General features: G+C 38.4%; 1 protein-coding gene across 6 annotated transcripts in view; it reads right to left on the bottom strand.

Moving 5' to 3' along the window:
* ZFAND4 (zinc finger AN1-type containing 4) overlaps nt 1-27,456 on the bottom strand; it is a 190,148-nt gene that overhangs the window by 9,462 nt on the left and 153,230 nt on the right. For all 6 annotated transcript variants that reach the window (XM_045195984.2, XM_053923336.1, XM_024561409.3 and 3 more), the window contains 2 exons: nt 22,726-23,901; nt 21,635-21,689 (listed from right to left, as the gene is read on the bottom strand). In XM_045195984.2, coding sequence (XP_045051919.1) covers nt 21,635-21,689; nt 22,726-23,901 — 1,231 coding nt within the window. The remainder of the gene's footprint in view (nt 1-21,634; nt 21,690-22,725; nt 23,902-27,456) is intronic.

Raw genomic sequence — 27,456 nt, 5'->3', positions numbered from 1 at the left:
CACAGAGGATCTCAATCAAGAGTAACCAAAGAGGCCCATTCCAACACACATCATAGTTAAAATGGCAAAATTCTAAGTCAGAGAGAATCTTAAAGGCAGCAAGGGTGAAACAGGAAGTAACATACAAGGGAGCCCTGATAAGGCTATAAGGTGAATTGTCAATGGAAACACTACAAGCCAGAAGGGAATGGCAAGAAATATTCCAAGTAATGAAAAAGCAAGGGCCTGCAAACAAGACTACTCCATCCAGCAAGGATCTCAATTAAAATGTTAGGGCAAATAAGGAGTTTCCCAGACAAAAGAAGGCAGAAAGAATGTGTATCCCCTAAACAAGTACTGCATGATACGCTAAAGTGACTTCATTAAGAAGAGAAAGAAAAAGACTGATAGAGGAATACAAGTATGAAGGGAGTAAAATGACATTAAGCACTTATCAATAATAACCTTAAATGTAAATGGATTAAATGCTGCAAACAAAAGACATAGGGTTGCTGAATGGATAAGAAAACATGACCCACACATATGTTGCCCACAACAGACCCACCGAAGAACAAAAGAGCTATACAGACTGAAAGTAAAGGGTTGGAAAAAAATATTCTAAGCAAATGGACAGGAAAAAAAAAGCCAGGGTAGCAATACTTATATCAGACAAAACAGTCTTTAAAAAAAAGGCCATGAAAACACACACAGAAGGACACTTTATAATACACAAGGGAAGAACCCATCAAGAAGACATAAACATTATAAACATATATGCACCAAACATAGGAGCACCCAAATATATAAGGAAAAGCTTGGATGACTTCAAGAAAGATATAGACAGCAACACACTTATACTAGGGGATTTTAACACTCCACTGTCAAAAAGGGATAGATCTTCCAAACAAAATATCAACAAGGATATAGAAGCATTGGACACTGTCCTAGATCAAATGGACTTAACTGATATATATAAAAACTTTCATCCCAAAGAAGCAAAATACACATTCTTTCAAATGCACATGGAACATTTTCCTTTCTTTTATTTTCTGTATCTCATTTTTTTTATTATGGTTCAATTACAGTGCACATGGAATATTTTCAAAGATAGACCACACGACAGGAAACAAAACAAGCCTCAACAAATTCAAGAAAATTGAAATCATATCAAGCATTTTCTCTGACCACAAGGGACTGAAACCAGAAACTGACCTCAAGGAAAAACTCAAAAACACTCAACTTCATGGAGATTGAATAGCATGCTATTAAACAATGAATGGGTTAAGAATGAGATCAAAGAAGAAATCAAAAAGTTTCTGGAAACAAATAAAAAAGAACACACAACAGTCTAAAACCTATGGTACACAGGGAAGGCAGTCCTAAGAGGGAAGTTCATAGCAATACAGGCCTACCTAAAAGGATAGAAACATTTCAAATAAACAACCAAACCCTATGCCTAGAAGAACTGGAGGAACAACAACAAAGACAGCCCAGAGCAAGTACAAGGAAGGAAATAACCAAGATCAGAGCAGAATTAAATGACATAGAGACTAAAAGCACAGTTCTAAGGATGAACAAATCCAGGAACTGGTTCTTTGAAAAGATAAACAAAATCAACAAGCGTTTAAGCAGGTTCATCAAGAAAAAACAAGAGAGGACCCAAATAAACACAATCAGAAATCAAAGAGGAGAGATTACAACTGAAACCACAGAAATACAAAGGATAGCAAGAAATTACTACAAAGAACTACATGCCACGAAATTTGAAAATCTAGGTGAAATGGACACATTTCAAGAAAAATATAATGTTCCAAAACTGAATGAAGAAGAAGCAGAAAACCTGAACAGACCAATAACAGCAGATGAAATTGAAGAAGGAATCAAAAATCTCCCAACACACAAAAGCCCTGGACCAGATGGTTTCACAGGAGAATTTTACAAAACATCTAAAAGCTCAGCCCTATCCATGTCAGACTATTCCAAAAAATTCCAAGAAGAGGGAAGACTCCCAAACTCTTTCTATGAAGCCAGCATAATCCTAATTCCAAAACCTAATAGACACAACAAAGAAAACTACAGGCCAATATTGCTGATGAACATAGACACTAAAATCTTCAAAAAAAAATTGGCAAATCACATCCAGCAATACATTAAAAAGATCATACATCATGATCAAGTGGGTTTTCCCACAGGGGTTCAAGGATGGCACTATACCTCAAATCAATAAATGTAATACATCTCATAAAACAAAAAGAAAGGCAAAACTCACATGATCATATCAATAGATGCAGAAAAAGCATTCTATAAGGTACAATACTCATTTATGATAAAAGCATTCAGCCAAGTGGGAGTATAGACAGCATACTTGAACATAATACAGGCCGTATATGAGAAACCTACAGCCAACATCATACTCAATGGGAAAACACTAAAAGCTGTCCCACTAAGATCAGGAAGAAGATAAGGATGTCCTCTTTCACCACTTCTACTCAACATAGTATTGGAAGTCCTAGCCACAGCAATGAGACAAGAAAGAGAAATATAAGGCATCCAAATTAGAAAGGAGGAAGCAAAGCTGTCATTGTTTGAAGATGACATGATTGTGTACATAGAAAATCCTATAGACTCCACCAAAAACTATACAATGTAATAAGTGAATTTGACAAAACAGTGGGATACAAAGTCAACATTCAGAAATATAAGGCATTTTGTATACTAACAATGAAATATCAAAACATCAATCAGGAAAAAAATCCCCTTTGAGATAGCAACAAGAAAAATAATGTACCTAGGAATAAACCTAACCTAGGAGGCAAAATACTTATACTCAGAAAACTACACAACACTGAAGAAAGAAATTAAGGAAGACACAAATAAATGGAAGTATATCCCGTGTTCATGGGTTGGAAAAATGAACATCATCAAAATGTCCATACTACCCAAAGCAATTTATAGATTGAACACAATCCCTATTAAAATACCAATGACATATTTCACAGATATAGAATAAACATTTCAAAAATTTATCTGGAACCATAAATGACCCCCATAACTTACCAATTCTGAGAAAGAAGAACACAGTAGGAGTGATCACAATACCTGATGTCAAACTATATTACAAGGATACAGTAATAAAAACAGTTTGTTACGGGCATAAGAACAGACATATAGATCAATGGAACAGAATAGGGAGCCCAGAAATAAATCCAAGTCTCTATGGTCAATGAAGACTTGACAAAAGGGGAATAAATATTAACTGGGTAAAAATAGCAACTTCAACATATGGTGTTGGGACATCTGGACAGCTACATGCAAAAAAAAATGTAACTCGACCACCAACTTACACCATACACAAAAATAAACTCAAGATGAAAAGAAGACTTAAATAGGTTGTGATACCATAAAAGTCTTAGAGGAGAACACAGGCAGGAAAACCTTAGATCTTCCACGCAGCAATATTTTGGGGCCTTTGCTGACCAGCCTCTGGACTCAAAGCTGGTGGAAGCTGGCCTTAATATACAGGTTGGCCCCTCCCACAAGTACCCTGGCCCAATAGAAGTAGCCACAAACTGTGGATCACTTGATAGCTCCACACAGGTACCACAAAGCTGGTTACAGGCAGCGTCTCACATTTGACCTGTACTGGAATCCCTTACAAAATTCCCCAGAACCAACATACCCAGTGTCAGGCTTCAGACCACATCAGAGCACAATCCAATTACATCCAAAAGTAAATGCTGACAGGTAGCATACATGGCTGGGGCCAATTCTGTTTTGTGGAGTCAGTTGCCAACAGCAGCTCGAACACTACTGTTGGGGTCAATCTTCATAGTCAGCCAGCCTGATGGTCAACTCCACTCACAGATGAGCCAAGAGCAATCAAGACTCAAATATAACAGGAGGTCTCACATAACACATACAGGGAATATTCCTGGAGCACCCAGCTCAAGTGATCAGGCAGATTATACCACTGAGGCCCAAATGACACCTATTATATAAAGTCACCATACCAAGTTTGGGAGTCATAGAACATCTAACTAAGAAACAAATACAGTGAGGCAGCCAAAAGGGAGAGCAAAGAAACATGTCCCAAATGAAAGAAAAAGAGAAATCCCCAGAAAGAGAACCAAATGTAAAGGAGGCCATCGAGCTACCAGATACAGAGTTCAAAAGAAAGGTTGTAAGGAAACTCAAGGAACTTAGATTAGGAATAGACAGACTCAGTGAGAACTTAAACAAAGGGACAGTAAGCATGAAAAAAGGGCATGGAGACCATAAAAAGTCAGAAATGAAGAATGTAATATCTGAAATGGAGAATATATTAGAAGAAATCAATAGCAGGTTACATGAAGCAGAGGATTCAATCAGCAATTTTGGGGACAACATAGCAGAAAAAATCAAAGTAGAGCTGAAAAAAAGGAATTAAAAAAATTAGGAAAATCTAAGGGACCTATGGGACAACAAGTGTAACATCCACATCACAGGGAAAACAGAAGGAAAAAAGAGTGAACAAGGGATTGAGAACCTGTCTGAAGAGAAAGTGACAAAAACTTCCCTAACCTGGAGAAGGAAACAGACATACAAGTCAGAGAAGTACAGAGTCCCAAACAAGACAGACCCAAAGAGGCTGACACGAAGACACACCATAATTAAAATATCAAAAAGTTAAAGACAAAGAGAAACTCTTAAAAGCAGCAAAAATAGCCAAAACAAACAAACAACACAAAACAAAAAAACCCAACCCTGACAGTTAGTTATGAGGGTGCTCCCATAAGAATTTCAGCTGATTTCCCAACAGAAACTTTGCAGGCCAGAAGGATTTGGAATGATGAAGTATTTGAAGTAATCAAAAGGAAGGACCTACAATCAAGACTACTCTCCTAAGCAAATGATCATTTAGAATTGAGGACAGATAAAGAGCTTCCCAGACAAGAAAATGCTAAAGGAGTCCATCAACAGCTTATCACTATTACAAGAAATGTTAAAGAGTCTTCTATAAGTAGAAAGCCTCAGCTGGGAAGCTCCGTTGGTTAGAGCATAGTTCCAGTACTCCAAGGTTGTGGTTTTGATCCCTGATCAGGGCACATACAAGCAGCAACCCAGGAATGCATAAATAAGTGGGACAACAGCAAACCTCTCTCTTTTTCTCTTCTCTCTTTCTCTCTCTTCTCTCTCTCTCTCTCCCCCCGCCCCCACCTTGTGAATCAAAAGGTCACTTGTTCGATTCCCAGTCTAGGGAACATGCCTGGGTTGTGGGCCAGGTCACCAGTGGTGGGTGTGCGAGAGGCAACCACACATTGATGTTTCTCTCCCTCTCCTTCTCTCTCCCTTCACCTCTCTAAAAAAATAAAATAAAATCTTTAAAAAAATAAATAAAATCAATGAATAACCAATAAATAGAAATAGAGAAAAAAGAAAATTATGAAATTTTAAAATGCCAAAAAATAAATGTCTATCAATAATCATTTTACATGTAAGTGAATTAAATCCTCCAATCAAAAGATATAGGGTGAAAAAGAAGAACAAGGTTGGAGGAATCATGCTACCTGATATCAAACTACACAATAAGGCCATTGTAATCAAATCAGCATGGTACTGGCATAAAAACAGATACATAGATCAATGGAACAGAATAGAGAGCCCAGAAATAAACCCACACCTTTACAGTCAATTAATATTAATATTTTATAGAGGAAGGAAGCACATACAATGGGCTAAAGATAGTGGATTCAGTAAATAGTACTGGGGAAATTGGATATACGTGATAAAATGAAACCAGACCACCTTCTTATACCACAGACAAGGATGAATTCAAAATGGATTGAAGACTTAAATATTATACCTAAAACCATAAAAAATCCTAAAAGAAAACATAGGCAGTAAAAACTTTGACATTGCTTATAGCTATGAACAATATTTTATCTTGCTATGAGCAAAATGAAAGAAAAGAAAAAATAAGCAAATGGGACAATATTAAACTAAAACATTTTTGCATTGCAAAAGAGACCATCAACAAAGACAACCCATAGAATGGGAGAACATATTTGCCAATACAATTGATCAGGTGTAATATACAAAATTTATGAAGAGCTTACAAAACTCAACACCAAAAAAAAAATCCAATTAAAAAATGGGCAAATGACCTGAAGAGACACTTCTCCAAAGAGGACATATACATAGCCAATACACCTATGAAAAGATGCTCAATGTCACTAATCATCAGAGGAATGAAAATTAAAACCACAAAAAGATATCACCTCATACCTGTCAGAATGGCTATCATCAATAAATCACAAACAACAAGTACTAGTGAGGATGTGGAAAAAAGGGAACCCTTTTGCACTGTTGGTGGGACTGCACTGTGGATAGCACTATGGAGATACCTCAAAAAAATAAAAATAGATCTGCATTTTGAGCCAGTGGTCCCACTTCTGGGAATATATCCAAAGAAACCCCAAATGCTAATTCAAAAGAATATAAGCATCCCTATGTTCATTGCAGCATTATTTACAATTGCCAAGATATGGAAGTAGCCTCAGTGTCCATCAGCATATGAGCGGATAAAACAATTATGGAACATTTACACAATGGAATGCTACTCAGCCATAAAAAAGAAGAATATTTTATCTTTGTGACACCATGGTTGGACCTGGAGAACATTATGTTAAGTGAAATAAGCCAGTCAAAGAAAAACAAATATCATATGATTTCACTTATACGTGGAACCTAATGAACAAACTGAACTAACAAGCAGAATAGAGAGAGACTCATAGATAGAGGGTAGGATGACAGCTTTTGGAGTGGAAGTTATGAAGTGGAGGGATTGAGTAAAATGGAAAAAGGACTCATGGACATGGACAACAGTGTGGTGATTGAAGGGAGTGGGGAGGTGTAAGGAGGTTAAGTGGTAATGGAATAAATACAATAAAATTTTTTTAAAGACATAGGGTGGCTAAATGGATAGCAAAAAAAGACCCATATATATGCTGCCTACAAAAGACCCAATTCAAGATGTAAGACACACACAGACTGAAGGTAAAGGAATGAGTAAAGACAGTTCATGCAAGTGGAAATAAAAAAAACAAAACAGTGTAGCAGTATTTATATCAGACAAAATAGACTTTAAAACAAAGGCTGTAACAAAACAAAAAAGGTAATTACATAATGATGAAGAAAGCATTCCATCAAGAGGACATAATCATTGTAAACATTTATTCATCTCACATAGGAGCCCCTAAATACATAAAGCAAATATTGATGGTCAAAAAAGGAGAGATAGACAGTAATATAATTATAGTAGGGGATGTATCTCTCACATATTGCTGTTTCTCTCCCTCACTTTCTCCCTCCCTTCCCCTCTCTCTAAAGGAAATAAAATATTTTTTGTGAGAGAGAAATATCATATGATCTCTATAAGTGGAACCTATCAACAAAACAAACAGACAAGCAAAATACAACCAGAGACATTGAAATAAAGAAAAACTAACAGGAACCAGAGAGGAGGGGGGAGAGGGATAATAGGGGAAGGGAAATCAAGGAACATGTATAAAGGACACATGGACAAAGCTAAAAGGGGTAGGTTTGAGGGTGGGAGGCATGGATGGGGGGGTGTGGGGAGGTGAAAATGGAGACAGCTGTACTTGAACAAAAATAAAAATAAATTAAAAAATAAAAGTAAATAAAATCTTAAAAAACACAATATAACCATTCACCTAAAGAAACTAGAAAAAGAACAACGTCCAAAATGAATAGGAGGAAGGAAATAATAAAGATCAGAGCAGAAATAAATAAAATAGAATTTTAAAAAACAATACAAAAGATCAATGAAAGAGAAGAAACAACTAACACCACAGAAATATAAAAGATTATAAAACAATACTATAAACAATTATATGCCAACAAATTGGAAAATCTAAAAGAAATGGGTAAATTCCTAGAAGCACAGAAGCTCCTAAGACTGACTTGAGAGAAAAAAGAAAATCAAAACAGACAAATTACATCCAATTACATCAAGCCAGTAATTAAAAACCTCGCAACAAATAAAAAGTCCTAGAGCAGGTGGCTTCACAGGTAAATTTTAACCAAACTAACTCAAAGAACTAACACCTAACCTTCTCAAACTATTTCAAAAACACAAGATTAGGGAAGACTCCCAAGATCATTGTATGAGGCCAACATTATCCTGATTCTAATACCAAATAAGGCCACTATAAAGAAAAAATATATAGGACAATAGCTCTGGTGAAAGTATTGAATAGGTGTAAAAATTCTCAATAAAATATTAGCAAACCAAATTTGCCAATACATGAAAAGTGATATACCATGATCAAGTGGGATTTATTCCTGGGATGCAAGTTTGGTACAATATCTGCAAGTCAATTAATGTAATTAACCACATAAACAAAATGAAGGATAAAAATCATATGATCATAACAATAGATGCACAAAAAGCATTTGACAAAATGTAGCACCTATTTATGATAAAAACTCTGAACAAAGTAGGAATAGAGAGAATGATCCTTAATATAATAAAAGCTGTATATGAAAAACACACAGCCAACATCATACTCAAGCATGAAAAAAAAATAAAAGTGTTTCCCTTAAAAGCAGGAATAAAACAGGGATATCTACCCTCTCCACTCTTATTCAACATAGTACTAGAAGTCCTAGCCACAGCAATCAGGTAAGAAGAAATAAAAGGTATCCAAATTACAAAGAGAGAGGTAAAGCTGTTATTATTTGCAGATGACATGATACTGTAATTAAGAACCCTAAAGATTCTTTTAAAAAGTACCTAAACTAATAAATAAGTTCAGTAAAGTAGCAGGGTACGAAATAAATATTCAGAAATATTTATTTTGCTCCTGTAAACCCCTCTCCCCATGCACACAGTACACGCGAATAAACTCAAAATGGATTAAAGACTTAAATGTAAGACCTGAAACCATAAAACTCCTAGAAGAAAACATAGGCAGTAAAGTCTCTGAGATTTCTCATAGCCATATTTTTTCTGACATATCTCATCAGGCAAGGGAAACAAATGGGACTACATTAACTAAAAAGTTTTTGCACACGAAGGGAAACCATCAAAAAAACAAAAAGACAACCTATGGAATGGGAAACGATATTCACCAATGACAAATACAATGAGGTGTTAATATACAAAATTTATAAGTAACCAAGAAAAATCAACACTAGAAAACCAGACAACCCAATGAAAAAATTGGGCAGAAGACCTGAATAGACACTTCTCCAAAGAGGACATACAGATGGCCAATAGGTGTGAAATGTTGCTCAGCGTCACTGGTCATCAGAGAAATGCAAATTACAACCAAAGTGAGATACCATCACACCTATCAGAATAAATTATTGATAAATCAACAAACACCAAGTGTTGACGAGGATGTGGAGAAAAGGGAACCCAAGTGCATTCTTGGTGGGAGTGCAGACTGGTGCCTCCACTATACAAAACAGTGTGGAGGTTCCTCCAAAAATTAAAAATGAAATTACCTTATGGCCCAGTGGTTCCAGTTCTGGGTATAAATCCAAAGAAACCTGATACACTAATTCAAAAGAATATATGCATCCCTATATTACTGTAAATAATATAGCTATTATTTACAATAGCTAAGATATGAGCAACCCAAGTGTCCATCAATAGACAGAAGGTAAAAAAGCTATGGTACACATACACAATGGAATACCACTCAGCCATAAAAAAAGAATGAAATCTGGGGAACCAAGATGGCGGCGTAGGTAGACACACTGCGCCTCCTCGCACAACCAGAACTGACAGAGAATCGAACAGCAAGGGGGACCAACACCAAGGAAACAGAAAATAATCATTCATCCAGACTGGTAGGAGGGGCGGAGACGGCACTGGGGTGGAGAGGACTCGCGTGGCTGTGGCAGGACTGAGACTGGCGGAGTGTGGGACAAATGGCGCAGGCAGTCCGAGCACTAGCAGACCCTGCGGTCCCACATTTGCACAGATAAACCCAGAGGGCCGGACCCAGAGTGGCAGAGAGTGGGGCAGGCAGAGTGGCGGATAGCACCCTGCGGCACATTCGCCCACAGATAAACCGGACGAACGGCGGGCAGAGAAGCAGACCTCTGCGCAACCCAGGGCTCCAGCTCGGGGAAAATAAAGCCTCAAACCTCTGATTGAAAGCGCCCCTGGGGGTTGGGGCGGCAGGAGAGACTCCCAGCCTCACAGGAGAGGTTGTTGGAGAGACCCACAGGGGCCTAGAGTGTGCACAGGCCCACTTACTCAGGAACCAGCACCAGAGGGGCCCAGTTTGATTGTGGGTAGCGGAGTGAAAGACTGAAATCCGGAGGAGAGTGAAGCGGGCGCCATTGCTCCCTCTCGGCCCCGCCCCCACGTACAGCATCACAGCGCAGCGACCAGCATTACCCCGACCCGGTGAACACCTAAGGCTCCGCCCCTTAAAGTAACAGACACGCCAAGACAAATAAACAAAAAAAATGGCCCAAATGACAGAACACTTCAAAGCTCCAGAAAAAATACAACTAAGCGACGAACAGATAGCCAACCTATCGGATGCACAGTTCAAAGCACTGGTTATCAATATGCTCACAGACTTGGTTGAATCTATTCGAAAAACAGATGAAAAAATGAAGCCTATGCTAAGAGAAACAAAGGAAAATGTACAGGGAACCAATAGTGATAAGAAGGAAACTGGGACTCAAATCAATGGTATGGACCAGAAGGAAGAAACAAACATCCAACCAGAAAAGAATGAAGAAACAAGAACTTGGAAAAATGAGGAGAGGCTTAGGAACCTCCAGGACACCTTGAAACGTTCCAACATCCGAATTATAGGGGTGCCAGAAGGAGAAGAAGAAGAACAAAAAATTGAAAACTTATTTGAACAAATAATGAAGGAGAACTTCCCTAATCTGGCAAAGGAAATAGACTTCCGGGAAGTCCAGGAAGCTCAGAGAGTCCCAAAGAAGCTGGACCCAAGGAGGAACACAACAAGACACATCATAATTACATTACCCAAGATTAAACGCAAGGACCTACGTCCAAGATTACTGTATCCAGCAAAGCTATCATTTAGAATGGAAGGGAGGATAAAGTGCTTCTCAGATAAGGTCAAGTTGAAGAGGCTCATCATCACCAAGCCCTTATTATATGAAATGTTAAAGGGAGTTACCTAAGAAAAAGATCAAAAATAGGAACAGTAAAAATGACAGCAAACTCACAGTTATTAACGACCACACATAAAACAAAAACGAGAGCAAACTAGGCAAACAACTAGAACATGAGGGTTGTCAATAAGGGAGTGGGAGGGGGAGAGGGGGGTAAAGGTACAGAGAATAAGTAGCATAGATGATAGGTGGAAAATAGACAGGGGGAGGGTAAAAATAGTGTAGGAAATGTAGAAGCCAAAGAACTTATAAGTATGACCCATGGACATGAACTATGGGGGGGGAATGTGGGAGGGAGGTGGGTGGGCAGGATGGAGTGGAGTGGGGGGGGAAATGGGACAACTGTAATAGCATAATCAATAAATATATTTAAAAAAAAAAAAAAAAAAAAGAATGAAATCTTACCTTTTGCAACACCATGGGTGGACCTAGAAGTTACTATGCTAAGTGAAAAAAGTCAGACAGAGAAAGACAGGTACATTATGATTTCACTTATAAAGGAATCTAAAGAACAAAATAAATTAACAAACAAAATAGAAATAGACTCACAGATAAAGAGAACAGAGTAATGGTTGCAAGAGGGGAGGGTTGAATGGGTGTTGGGTAAAAAGGTAAAGGGGTCAAGTAGTACAAATTGGTAGTTTCATAATTGTCGCAGTGATGTAAATTACAGCATAGAGAATATAGCCAATAATATTGTAATAACTATATATGGTACCAGGTGGGTACTTGAAATATTGGAAGGACCAATTTGTGAAGTATGATTTTTTAACCACTATGCTGTATACCTGAAACTAATATAGCATAATATTGAATGTAAACTATAATTGAAAAGAAAAATTAAAAACATAAGTTAAATGTGCAAATTGATAGTTACAAAATAATCATGGGTTGTAGAGAATAGAATAGGGAATATACTGAATAATATTGTCATAACTATGTATGCTGTAAGATGTGTAATAGATTTACTGGGGTGGTCACTTTGTAAGTTATATAAAAGTCTAATAACTATGTTGCATACCAGAAAGTAATATAATACTATGTCTATTGTAATTTAAAAATAAAAATTATTGAACAAGCACATGCAAAAAAATGAAACTGGACCACCAACTTACACCATACACCAAAATAAACTTAAGATGGATAAATTACTTAAATATAAATTGTGACACCATAAAAGTCCTAGAGGAGAACATAGGCAGGACAATTTCAGATATTCCATGCAGCAGTATTTTCTTCGATGTGTCCCCTAGAGCAAGGGATATAAAGGAAAGAATAAACAAATGGTACTACATCAAATTAAAAACTTCTGCATGGCTAAAGAAAACATCAGCAAAATGAAAAGGGAACCAACCATATGGGAAAACATATTTGGCAATGAGACCTCAGACAAGGGCTTGATCTCTAAAATATATAAAGAACTGACACAACTCCACACCAGGAAGATACACAATCCAATTAAAAAATGGGCAAAGGACCTGAACAGGCACTTTTCCAAGGAGGACATACAGAGGGCCTGAAGACATATGAAAGGATGCTCAGCATCACTAGCCATCAGAGAGATGCAAACTAAAACCACAAGAGATACCACTTCACACCGGCGATAATGGCCATCATTAACAAATCAACAAACAAGTACTGGTGAGGTGGTGGAGTAAAGGGAACTCTAGTACACTGTTGGTGGGAATGCAGACTGGTGCTGCCACTGTGGAAAACAGCATGGAATTTCCTCAAAAAATTAAAAATGGAACTACCTTTTGATCCAGTGATTCCACTGCTGGGACTATACCCTGAGAATCCTGAAACATCAATTTAAAAGAACCTATGCACCTCAATGTTCATAGCAGCACAATTCACAGTAGCCAAGTGCTGGAAGCAGCCTAGGTGCCCATCAGTAAATGAGTGGATCAAAACACTGTGGTACATTTACACAATGGAATACTATGCAGCAGAAAGAAAGAGGGAGCTCCTACCCTTCACAGCAGCATGGATGAAACTGAAGAGCATTATGTTAAGTGAAATAAGCCAGGCAGTGAAAGACAAATACCATATGATCCCACCAATAAGTGGAACCTAATCAACAAAACAAACCAATGAGCAAAACAGAACCAGAGACATGGAAATTAAGGACAAACTGACAGTGACCAGAGGGGTAGGGGCAGTGGGATAACAGGGGAAAAAAAGGGGAAGATGTACAAAGGACCCACGGACAAGGACAATGGGGTGGGGATTGCCTTTGTGAGCAGGGGTTGAATAGGGCAGGGGAGAGCAATGAAGGGAAAAATGGGGACAACTGTAACTGAACAACATTAGAAAACATTAAAAAGAAAAAGAAAACAGTATAGCAGTTCCTTTAAAAAATAAATATTGAATTACCCTCAGATCTAGCAATTCCAATTTTGTGTATGTGCTCAAAAGAATTGAAAGCAGGGTCTCAAAAGGATATTGGTATATCCATAATCATAGCAGTAGTTCAAATATGAAAACAACACAAGTTTCTACCCAAAGATGCATAGATAAGCAAAATATTTTATATACATACAGTGGAATATTATTCAGCCTTAAAAAGTATGGAGATGCTGATACATGCTACAATACACATGGACCTTAACATTATGCTAAGTAATGTAAGCCAAACACAAATGACAAATACTGTATGGTTTTAGCTATATGAGGTAGTTAGAGTAGTTAAACTCATAGAAATGGAAAGTAGCATGGTGGTTTCCAGGAGTTGGGGGGAGGAGTAAATGAAGACACAGTGTTTAATAAGTACAATGTTTCAGTTTTTAAAGATAAAAAGAGTTCTTGAGGTGAATGGTGGTAATGATTGGTCAACAATGTCAATGTAGTACTGAAGACACTGAATTATATACTTAAAATGATTAAAACAGTAAATTTTGTCGTGTGTAATTTAGTACAATAAAAAAATTGTTAAAAAAGTGAATACAGAGGGGGAAGATGGCGGCGAGATAGGTGGGAGCAGAGTCCACTTCCCCTAAGCACCAGTAAAACACCTAGCTGATCTGAGGAACAGAGCCAATAGCCAACGGTATTCCAGCATATATGAAGATCAGAGACCAAAGATAGAGGACATTGAAAGATCTGACGGTAAGAAGAGTGCTTAAGAACAATAAGGTCCCTGGGACCAGCGCAGGGACCAGGGCAACTGAAGCCCAGGCCTGGGTGCAGGGTCTCCTGCAGGACTCTTGGGAGAGAGCCAGGCTGGGCTGTATGAGCAGCCAGGTGCTTGTTTGGACCAGGGGGGCTTGAATAGGAAGAATTTCTCAAAAAGTACAAGAGAAAATAGAGGAACTGAGGGGCTAGTTAGAGAACTCTCGGCAGCAGCCTGGGCCTCTGGCTCCCCTCCTCCCTCAGCCCCGGGACGGTGAACTCGGGATAAGCAGCCCCAGCTCTCACATGAAGCCCTGTTGCCCACACCCAGATTAGCGGACTGGGGGCCTATACCTGACACCTCCGGTGGGTAGCACCAGGACCAGAGGCTAGCTGCCCCACGCACAGGCCGAAAGTGGCAGATCAGCTGGCCACGTGACCCAGGCCCAAAGAGGCGTACCAGCCGATCAACAGCCTGGCTGCCTGCTAGCAACCACACCTAAAAGCACCGGTTCTGAACAACTCCTACCTAGCCCTTGCACACAGAGCCCTGCAGGGCCTACTGGCTCTCTAGGACTAAGGCAGAAGACCCAGCAGAGGGGAGCTGCAGGGCTGGGGGAGACTGCATTCCCCCAAAAGACTCGACCCAGTAGGGGGCTGAACTACCCCATAGCAGCACCGAGAGCCCCTAGCATCTAAGACAGCAAAGATCAAGAAGGGGGAGTGTGAGTTGCCCCCAATTGGTGCAACTCAAGGACAGCACAACTGTTGTCCTAAAGGCCTAGTGGGGAGCAGAAGGACCCTGAGGAACTGGATTGGAGGCTGAACAACAGTGAAGAGTGTGGCTCAGGAAGGAAGGAAAGTGAAACCAATCCTTCCAAATACCCCCTCCCATTTCACAGACAGGAAGACCAGCAGAACTAACCTGACCTGTTTAAAGCCAGCAGAAGACTTTTTTTTTTCTTTCCTCCTTTCCCCCTGAATTCCTTCTTCCTTTCTGTCCTTCATTCTTTTTATTCCTTCTTCCTTCCATCCTTTACCTTTTTTATTCCTTCTTCCTGCCTTCTTTTATTTATTGTTTTGTTTTAATTTTTGTTAAAATTCCTTCTTATCTTGCCTCTGATCTTTCTTTATCCCTTCTGCCTTCCTTCCTTTCCTTTTCTATTCCTTTTCCTTCCTTCCCTTCTCCGTTTTGTTTTCCCCTTTCTCTTTTTCCCACAGGTGAGACAATAAAACCTGCAGTGCTGAAAAGACCAGAGTTAGACCATGTTAGACCCATAAACATCAGCTCAAGACCAGTGAGCACAGGAGATTAAGGAGACAGCACCACTGAATCCCATCGGCATTCTACCATAGAAGTTCATACCATAAACCCAGGGAGTCAGAATAGAGCAATTTAAGAAGCACAGGCTAACAAGAAGAGTCTCAAAAACAATGGGAAGACAAAGAAACAACCAGCAAATGAAAGGAAAGGAGGAAACGTCAGAAATAATGCTAACTGAAAAAGAGGCAACTCAACTATCAGATACTGAGTTCAAAGCAATGGTTATCAGGAAGCTCAAAGACCTCACAGAGAACTACCAGAAGCTACAGGGAAACTACAATGAACTCACTGCAAACTATATTAACATGAAAAAGGAAATAGAAACTATCAAAAGGGCCAAGAGGAAATGAAGAAGACAATTTCTGAATTGAAGAACACAGTAGAAGGAATGAAAAGCAGGCTTGATGAACCAGAGGATCAGATCAGCGAGCTAGAGGATAAAGTAGAAAAAAACACCCAGAAAGAGCAAGAAAAGGAAAAGAGGCTCAGAAAGAATGAAGAGGCAATAAGGGAAATGCAGGACAACATGAAACGTAACAATATCCGTATAATAGGAATACCAGGAGGAGAAGAAGAAGAGGAAGGGATAGAAAACCTGTTTGAAAAAGTAATGATGGACAATTTCCCTAATCTGAGGAGAGAAAAAGTCACACAAATCCAGGAAACACAGAGAGTCCCAACAAGAGGAACCCAAACAGGCCCATTGCAAGACACATCACAATTAATATGGCAAAATTCCAAGACAAAGAGAGGATCTTAAAGGCAGCAAGGGAGAAAGAAACAGGAAGTAACATACAAGGGAGCCCCAATAAGGTTAGCAACTGACTTCTCAATGGAAACACTCCAAGCCAGAAAAGAATGGCAAAAAGTATTCCAAGTAATGAGAACCAGAGGCCTGCAACCAAGACTACTTCACCCAGCAAGGCTCTCAATCAAGATAGAAGGCCAAATAAAGAGTTTCTCAGACAAAAGAAGTCCAAAAGAATACACTTCCAGCAAACCAGCTCTGCAAGAGATGCTAAAGGGACTGCTTTAGGAAAGGAAGGAAAAGAGAAAGACAGAGGAACACAGGTAGGCAAAAATGGCAATGAATAACTACCTATCGATAATAACCTTAAATGTAAATGGATTAAATGCTCCAATCAAAAGACATAGAATAGCTGAATGGATAAGAAAACATGACCCACACATATGCTGCCTACAAGAGACCCATCGCAGGACAAAAGACCTACACAGACTGAAAGTGAAAGGCTGGAAACAAATTTTCCAAGCAAACAGACAGGAAAAAAAAGCAGGGGTAGCAATACTCATATCAGACAAAATAGACTTCCAAAGACGGGCCATAAAGAGAGACCCAGAAGGTCACTGCATCATACTCAAAGGAAGAATCCACCAAGAAGACATAAACACTGTAAATACATATGCACCCGACATAGGAGCACCCAAATACATAAAGAAAATCTTGGAGGATTTCAAGAAAGATATTGACAGCAACACAATTATAGTAGGGGACTTTAACACCCCACTATCAAAAATGGACAGGTCTTCCAAACAAAATATCAACAAGGATATTGTGTCACTTCACAATACCCTAGAGGAAATGGACTTAACTGATATATATAGAGCTTTTCACCCCAAAAAAGCAAAATACACATTCTTTTCAAGTGTACATGGAACTTTTTCAAAGATAGACCACATGATAGGACACAAAGCAAGCCTCAACAAATTCAAGAAAATTGAAATCATACCAAGCATTTTCTCTGACCACAAGGGACAGAAACTTGAAACCAACCCCAAAGGACAAAACCCCAAACACTCAAAATCATGGAGACTGAATAGCATGCTAGTAAACAATGAATGGTTCAAGAATGAGATTAGGGAAGAAATCAAAAACTTTCTGGAAACTAATGAAAATGAACTCACAACAACCCAAAACGTATGGGACACAGCAAAGGCAGTCCTGAGTGGGAAGTTCATAGCAATATAGGCCTATCTTAAAAAGATAGAAACATTTCAAACAAACAACCTAACACTATGCCTACAATAACTCGGGGAACAACAACAAAGACAGCCCAGAGCAAGCAGAAGGAAGGAAATAACCAAGATCAGAGCAGAGTTAAATGACATAGAGACTAAAAGCACAATTCTAAGGATCAAGGCTCCTTAAAGAACCAATCCAGGAGCTGGTTCTTTGAAAAGACAGACAAAATCGACGAGCCTTTAAGTAGGCTCATCAAGAAAAAAAGATAGAGGATCCAAATAAACACAAGTAGAAATGAAAGAGGAGAGATTACAACTGATACTACAGAAATACAAAGGATTGTAAGAAATTACTACAAAGAACTGCATGCCAAGAAATTTGAAAACCTAGGTGAAACGGACACATTTCAAGAAAAATATAATCTTCCAAAACTGAATGAAGAAGAAGCAGAGAACCTGAACAGTCCAATAACAGCAGAGGAAATTGAAGAAGTCATCAAAAAACTGCCAACACACAAAAGCCCTGGACCAGATGGTTTCACAGGAGAATTCTACAAAGCATTTAAGGAAGAGCTAACACCTATCCTTCACAGACTATTCGAAAAAATCCAAACTGATAGAAGACTCCCAAACTCTTTTTATGAAGCCAACATCATCCTAATCCCAAAACCAGATAAAGACACAACAAAGAAAGAAAACTTCAGGCGAATATTGCTGATGAACATAGACGCTAAAATTCTCAACAAAATATTGGCAAACCGCATCCAGCAATACATTAAAAAGATCATCCACCATGACCAAGTGGGATTCATCCCAGGGATGCAAGGATGGTACAAAATTTGGAAATCAATAAACATAATACATCACATCAACAACAGCAAAGACAAAAATCACATGATCATAACAATAGATGCAGAAAGAGCATTTGATAAGATACAGCACCCATTTCTGATAACAACACTCAGCAAAGTGGGAATAGAGGGAGCATTCCTCAACATAATAAAGGCCATATATGAGAGACCTACAGCCAAAATCATACTCAATGGACAAAAACTTAGAGCTTTCCCACTAAGATCAGGAAGAAGACAAGGATGCCCTCTCTCACCACTCCTATTCAACATAGTATTGGAAGTCCTACCCACAGCAATCAGACAAGAAAAAGCAATAAAAGGCATCCAAATTGGAAAGGAGGAAATGAAACTGTCACTGTTTGCAGATGACATGATAGTGTACATGGAAAATCCTATAGACTCCACCAAAAAACTACTGGACCTAATAAATGATTTTGGCAAAACAGCTGGATACAAAGTCCATATTCAGAAATCAAAGGCATTCCTGTACACCAACAATGAAACTGCAGAAACAGAAATCAGGAAAAAAAAAATCCCATTTGATATAGCAACAAAAAAAATAATGTACCTAGGAATAAACCTAACCAAGGAGGTAAAAGACCTATACTCAGAAAACTACACAACACTGAAGAAAGAAATTAAGGAAGACACAAACAAATGGAAGCATGTACCGTGCTCATGGATCGGAATAATTAACGTCATCAAAATGGCCATACTACCCAAAGCAATTTATAGATTCAATGCATTCCCTATTAGAGTACCCATGACATATTTCAGAGATATAGAACAGACATTTCAGAAATTTATATGGAACAATAAATGACCCCAAATAGCTGCAGCAATTTTGAGAAAGAAGAACAAAGCAGGAGGGATCACAATACCTGATATCAAACTGTATTACAAGGCCACTCTCATGAAAACAGTCTGGTACTGGCATAAAAACAGGCACATAGACCAATGGAACAGAGCAGAGAGCCCAGAAATAAACTCAAGCCTTTACAGTCAATTAATATTTGACAAAGGAGGCAGGAGCATAAAATGGAGCAAAAATAGCCTCTTCAACAGATGATGTTGGGAGATCTGGACAGCTACGTGGAAAAAAATGAAATTCGATCACCAACTTATGCCATACACAAAAATAAACTCAATATGGGTAAAAGACTTAAATATAAGTTGTAACACCATAAAAGTCCTAGAGTAAACATTGGCAGGAAAATCTCAGACATTCCACGCTGCAACATCCTCACAGACATGTCCCCTAAAGCAAGGGACATAAATGAAACAATAAACAAATGGGACATCATCAAAATAAAAAGCTTCTGCATGGCTAAAGAAAACAGCACCAAATTACAAAGAGAACCAACAGTATTGGAAAACATATTTGCCAATGATACCTCAGACAAGCACCTGATCTCTAATACATAAAGAACTCACACGACTGCACTCCAGGAAGACAAACAACCCAATTAAAAAATGTGCAAAGGACTTGAACAGACACTTCTCCAAGGAAGACATACAGAGGACTCAGAGACCTCTGTATGTCTATATGAATAGATGCTCAGCATCACTAGCCATCAGAGAGATGCAAATTAAAACCACAATGAGGTAGCATCTCACACCAGTCAGAGTGGCCAACATAAACAAATCCACAAGCAAATGTTGGAGAGGATGCGGAGAAATGGGAACCCTAGTGTACTGTTGGTGGGAATGGAGACTGGTGAGGCCACTGTGGAAAACAGTATGGAATTTCCCCAGAAAACTAAACATGGAACTGCCCTTTGACCCACCAATTCCGCTGCAGGGATTATACCCTAAGAACCCTGAAACACCAATCCAAAAGGACCTATGCACCCCAATGTTCATAGCAGCACAATTTAGAATAGCCAAGTACTGGAAGCAGCCTAAGTGCCCATCAGCAAATGAGTGGATCCAAAAACTATGGTATATTTACACAGTGGAATTCTATGAAGCAGAGAGAAAGGAGGAGCTTATACCCTTTGCAACAGCATGTATGAACTGGAGAGCATTATGCTAAGTGAAATAAGCCAGATGGTGAGGGACAAATACCATATGATTTCACCTTTAACTGGAACATAATAAATAGAAGAAAAAATGAAACAAAATATAACCAGAGACTTTGAAGTTAAGAACAATCTAACAATGGGCAGGGGGGGTGGGGTGGAGACAGTGGGAAGAGGGGATTACAGGAACTACTATAAAGGACACATGGACAAAATCAAGGGGGAGGGTTGAGGTGTGGGAGGGTCGGTGGTTCAGCTGGGGTGGGGTTGAGGGATGAGGAGAAAAGGCACACCACTGTAATTGAATAACAATAAAAAAAAAGATCCATTCAAAGCGCAAAAAAAAAATTAAAAATACAAATTAAAAAAAGAAGAAAAAATGTGAATACATTAATAATTTAGAAACTTGGGCTCTATATAGTAGTGGAAAAGAAACCCTAAGTATCTCTTTAAAGACATAAAACTCATATAACATAATATATACTCATATAACATAATAAAACTCATATAACATAAAATCATAATGTACAAAATAAACTTTACAACCTCACGGCTATAAGGTGGTACCGTACATCTTTGTGATGAATTTCCTATTACAACGTCTGGGTATTAAAACAGAAAAGGTGGTGATAATATTAGCTGTCTTATAAATAAGGACTGGTCACAGTGAACATTTAAGGTATTATTGGTAGGAGGAAGTCCTGATGTTATAGTCAGTACTGCTACTATCTTTGGTAAGGGCTGACCTAGCAATGGTCATTTTCTTTTATCCAGAAATAACCAGTTCATCAAAGGGAATTCTTAGTACCATCCTTGATATTGGATCATAATGTTAAGAAACAACTTTCTAGGGTACTTCATCAAAACCTATCCAGCAGCCCAGCATGGCTCTAAAGTATCCAGTGACTGGGAGCATTGGAAACTACAGGTTAATTCTTCATTCATCTTTTCATAGACCATATCCCTCCCCAGACAACAGGTACCTAAATTTCATTTTAGTTTTATTCTTCAAATATGTCCTACAGTCACTTCTCATAATCATTTTCATAAGTGGATGAAACAAAAAGTTTAGGGAGAGCTTACTCTGAACATACTACAGAGAATGTTCTTCTCCTTTATCTTTGAAATTCAACAGTATGTATAATGTTATGATTATTAGCCTTAAATTGTTTTAAAAATTATCTGTAGCTTACCTACTCTTTTCCCTGCTGCTGTATTATTTCCACTCATTCCAATACCACGGGCAGACTACAATTAAAACACAAAACATCTATGGAAGTGAGTTAATGGTGAACAAAAGAAAATATCAAACATGGAATACTTTCACTTTATTACAAAAATGCTGTTGGGCTTTAATTTAAAATTATTTATTTAATCTAATTTTAATTAAATTAACTTGGAAACTGATTCTCACATTCAGCAGTGCTTATTACTTACGTTTAAGAGAGTATAATTTGATGGCTGAAATAAAAGTTCTCATTTGGGAAAATCATTAATAAAAATAGTATTTAAAAATATAGTATTTCCCCATTATCCATGGCATTGCTTTCCAGAATGTCAGTTACCCAAAGTCAACCACAGTCCAAAAACATTAATGGGAAATTCCAGAAATGAACAATTCATAAGTTTTAAGTTGCACACCATTCTGAGTAGCATGATGAAATTTCACTCCATCCCACAGGAAAGAAATCGCCCTTTTGTCCAGAGTATCTAAACTCACTTGATCTCATCATGTAGACATTGTACCATCTCACATTATCACAAGAAGAAGAAGGGTGAGTCCAGTACAATGACATATTTTGAAAGGGAGAGAAACCACATTCACATAACTTTTATTAGACTATATTGTTATAATTGTTCTGTTTTATTATTAGTTATTGTTATTAATCTCTTACTGTGCCTAATTTATGCATATAAATTAAACTTTATTACAAGTATGTATGTATGGGAAAATCATAGTATACATAAACTTTGGTAGTATTGTGGTTTCAGACATTCACTGCAGGTACTGAAATGTATCCCCCATAGATAAGGGGGGAAACTACTGTGATAAGTTGTTCAAATGAAATTATTTTCAAGTTATAGTTCTCAATTTAGGACTAAAACATTATTTAAAATTTACCTATCAAAAAGATTCTCTATAAGCTAGATACACATTTTAAGATAAACTATTAAAAGAAGTCAACCTTAGGCCTCATTTATATAAACAAAAAACAAATTTTAAATATGTTGAATCATTACAAGGATAACCACTACTAGAACATATAGAAAGGAAAATACTTACTAGAAAAAAATCGGTAGATTCTAACTGGGGAGAACTTTTCCTAATGCATTTTTCTTGAAAATGCTGGAGGTCTGTCAACAGCCCAATTCCAGAGGTCCGAAGCCTACCTACCCCACCCGTGCTCAGTAACCCTTCTCTGCTTGCACTCTGGGCCAGCGAAGCAAGAAAACCTATATTATTTATACCACCACCAGGCTCTTTGGAAGCCTTGCTAGCCATTTCTCTGATGTCCTGAGCCTCAACTTTAGAAATAATATTGAATCTTTTTCCAGATGAATCAACTTTAACAGTTCGAAAGCGAGTAGTCCTAGAGAAATAAGAATCAGTTATATTTTGAACATCCAATGACCGAATCACATTTTGTGAAGCAGAAGACTGGAGATTCCCAGACTCAAAACATTTGGACTGTCTCTGTGGTTTCACCAGAGAATTAAGGAGTGACACTGGTGTAGAACAGTGAAGAGGTGACAAGAGTGTATTCTTGTGAGGACTTAATTCATGGTTGTTGAGAACTGTAGTCTCTACTGATTCACCACTCAACACTCTTGCAACATGTTTAAGGTGCTGCTCTGTAGCTTTCAACCCTTTATCACCATTAGTAAGTAAGAAATCAGGATTTACCTTCCGGGTGCCTTCTAAGCCGCTGATCTGTTCATCAATATTTCCTTCTGTAAACAAAGCAAATGAACGCACTTCAGGTAGAAGTGATTTTTCAGTTACACACTCTTCAGAAGTTGGAAATAAAACGGTGTCATCTTCATTATTAGACGACAAATTTCCTGAAAATTGTTGTGTCCGCCTAGGCAGGAATGATCCAAGATGGAGAATAGAATCAGCAAACTCTTTCTCATTTTTGAACTCCACGTGGGTTATCTGAGATGGTAGTTTGATGTTGCCATTGGAATGAGACAGTGTGTTACTCTCCCAGTTATCATCTTCCTTACAAAAATCACTAGTTATAGATGTTAGGGGTGTATCAGCAGGGGGCAGAGTTGTCAAACTTGAAATTGCATTGCTGGATGTTTCAGGCAGATATACATTCCCAGGAGAAGGTAAACAAGACTGCCCAATGTGGGGGAGAACTCTTAACAATCTGTGCCGAACAGCTGCAGTGGAACTACTAGAAGATCGAGGAGCTATAGGTGGGCGAGGTTGTACCTTGACAGCTTTCTTAGGCTAAAAGAAAAGAGTGAATATATAATTCCTTTACACAGTCACTTCAGTCATTTTTTCTACTCATTAATAAAAATAAAAGAAGAAAATTGATTTACTATAACACATTGGCATTTTGATTAATTTAAAATGTTTAAAAGATTAAAATCTTAAGCTTATGATAGAGAAGAATTTTGCTATCTTCCTTAAGTATAATTTTCTGAGAATAATTTTATTTCCCTCACTTCTGATTAATTGTAAGAGTTTTGCTGAGAAGAAACCTCACTGCTTATATTATATTAGATATAATATTGCTGACCTATTTTAGATACCAAACAACTCTTACTAGCAAGATGAGTAAGTGACTGGCAAGGTAGACATTGCAGAGAAGAGTTAACAGAACTAAACTGCTCTCCTGGAAAAGCCCTGCTTGCAGTGTTGGTGCTTGGCTGGCTTCTGGGAATGTATATTTCAAGAGGGCTCACACCACCCTCACTAATAAGAATGTCTCATTATGCCTAACCTGTTTGTGCAAACAGTTTATGCTGAATGCCCCCTTTCCTTCTGGAAGTCTAAAATTCTAGTACATGCTAGGCAAAGGGTGTCTACATGAACAGCCTCTAATAAAGCATCTAAGCACAGAGTCTCTAATGAGGTTCTCTAGAAAACAACATTCTACCTGTGCTGACACAACTTATGGATAAAGGAATAAAGCATATCCTGTGAGACTGCACCAGGAAAAGGATGCTTGGAAGCTTGTGCCCGGTTTCCCCTTTCCCTTTGCTGATTTTGCTTTATACCCTTTTCCTGAAATAAATCTTAGCCATTAATACAACTATATTCTAGTCCTGTGAGTCTTCCTAGCAAACTATCAAACCTAGGAGTGTCTACAGGTCTCTAATAGAGTAGGTTTTAGATATTAATGAAAGCATTGCAAAAATTCATGATGTTATAGATAAACTTGAAGATTGAAGATGAAGCCTTAGCTCTTATCCTTAAGATACGAGCTAATATGAGCATCCAGATAGGATAAAATACCTGATGACATACCAATACTTCCAACCTAGAAATAAAAGAAAAGCTAGATAATTCAGTAGGTACCATTTGAGTCAAGAAGTAGTGAAACTAAAAATCCAAAGAAATAAGAATATTGGAAAGTTATGCTGGCTCTAGTAGCTGCTTATATCTGTAATTCTATACTCAGTGAAAATATTCCTCAGAAATGAAGGTAATAACTTCTGGGCTGTAGAGATTAATGGTAGTTGCCTAAATCTGAATTTCTCCATGATTTCTCAAAAATATATATATAAATCAACAACATAAACTAATAAAATCACCCATAATCCTTCATCAAAAGTAAAAGATAGGGACAATTAATTTCAAATTACCTGTAAGTAGGAAAATACTCAAATCCAGGAAACTTATCTGCAAAGCCTATGCCTATGGTGAGAGACAGGCAAAAGTGTGGAGCAAGACAGGAAGGAAGGAAGCAAGAGGGGAAGGAGGGAAGGGAGGTGAGAAAGGGAAAGGAAAGGGAAGGGAGAAATGTGGATAACCTAGGGCTGATGGAACAAATATAAAATAAATCCAATAAGAGAAAATCCCACTTGATTATAAAAAATACTGTAAGCAGCAGGTTTAAAATCTAGGACATTAAAACACAAGCTACTAGGATATAAAAAACAAGTGACTTAAAAATGTTCAAGACCTGAGAAGCAGCTTCAAGAAGGCACCACTTTGGTAGGAAGAAGGGGTAAGTAGGAAGGAAAAGGCACCCATTAAGAACTTGATAGTAGTTTTTATTCCAGCCAAGATGGAGGCATAGGTAGATATACTTTGCCTCCTCACACAATCAAAAGTTCAACAACAAACATAAAAACAAAAGGTAACCAGAACTGCCAGAAAATCGAACTATATGGAAGTCCGACAACCAAGGAGTTAAAGAAGAAATATTCATCCAGACTGGTAGGAGGGGTGGAGATGGCAGCTGGGATGGAGAGGTCTCGCAGCAGGCTAGAGGACCAAGGTGGGCAAGGTGGTGGCTGGCTGAGCAGGTAGTCCCACTTCTGTGTGAGGATAACCAGGAGGAACAACTGGGGAGCAAGACAGATGGTGAAATCCAGGGTTCCAGCATGGAGAAATAAAGCCTCAAAATCTCTGACTGAAAAAACCTCTGGGGGTGGAGATGGCAGGAGAAACTTCCAGCCTCACAGGAGAGTTTGTTGGAGAGACCCACAGGGTCCCAGAATCTACACAAGCCCACCCACCTGGGAATCAGCACCACAGGGCCCAATTTGCTTTTGGGTAGCAGAGGAAGTGACTGAAAGCTGGTTGAGAGATAAGCAAGCAGCATTGTTCCCTCTCAGACCACTCCCCCATTTACAGTGCCACAACCCAGGGAAGTGGGTTGCCCTGCACTGGTGAATACCTAAGGCTCTGCCACTTACTACTAAAAGGCATGCCAAGACAAAAAATACATGGCCCAATTGAAAGAACAGATCAAAGTTCCAGAAAAAATACAACTAAGTGATGAAGAGATAGCCAACCTATCAGATGCACAGTTCAAAACCCTGGTAATCAGGATGCTCACAGAATTGGTTGAGTATGGTTGCAAAATAGAACTAAAAGTGAAGTCTATGCAAAGTGAAAAAAAAGGAAAATGCACAGGGGACCAACAATGATGGGAAGGAAACTGGAACTCAAATCAATGATTTGGAGTAGAAGGAAGATAAGCATCCAACCAGAACAGAATCAAGAAAAAATTCAAAAACATGAGGACAGGCTGAGGAACCTCTGGGACAACTATATTTTTGTTTGTTTTGAAGGATTTATTTTTATTTTTTTATTTTATTGTTGTTCAAGTACAGTTGTCTACATTTTCCCTACACCACTCATCCCCATGCCAGCCATGCCCACCTCCCTCCCCTGCTTCGACCCCCCTTGGTTTTATCCATGTGTCCTTTATAGTTGTTCCTGAAAACCCTTTGCCCCTTTCCCCCTATTATCCCCTCCCACTCCCCTCTGGTCACTTTATTGTTCTTAATTTCAATGTCTCTGGTTATATTTTGCTAGCTTGTTTGTATTGTTGATTAGGTAACACTTAAAGGTGAAATCATATGGTATTTGTCTTTCACTGCATAGCTCATTTCATTTAGCATAATGCTCTCCACATCCAGCCATGCTGTTGCAAAGGGTAGGAGCTCATTTATTCTTTCTGCTGTATTCCAACGTGTAAATGTACTACAATGTTTCAATCCATTCATTTACTGACGGACACTTAGGTTGCTTCCAGCACTTGGCTATTGCAAATTCGGCTGCTATGAACATTGGGGTGCCTAGTTTCTTATGCATTGGTGTTTCAGGGTTCTTAGGATATAATCACAGAAGTGGAACTGCCAGGTGAAAAAGCAGTTCAATTTTTAGTTTTCTGAGGAAATTCCATGCTGTTTTCCATAGTGGCTGCACTAGTCTGCATTCCCCCCAACAATGCACTAGGGTTCCCTTTTCTCCACATCCTCTGCAACACTTGTTTGTTGATTTCTTTATGAGGACCACTCTGACCAGTGTGAAGTGGCATCT

This window comes from Desmodus rotundus, chromosome 4 (genome assembly GCF_022682495.2).
Source record: "Desmodus rotundus isolate HL8 chromosome 4, HLdesRot8A.1, whole genome shotgun sequence".
In the NCBI taxonomy this organism is placed as follows: domain Eukaryota; kingdom Metazoa; phylum Chordata; class Mammalia; order Chiroptera; family Phyllostomidae; genus Desmodus; species Desmodus rotundus.
The sequence above is the reverse complement of the archived record's forward strand: the minus strand, read 5'-3'. Positions and strand labels throughout refer to the sequence as shown.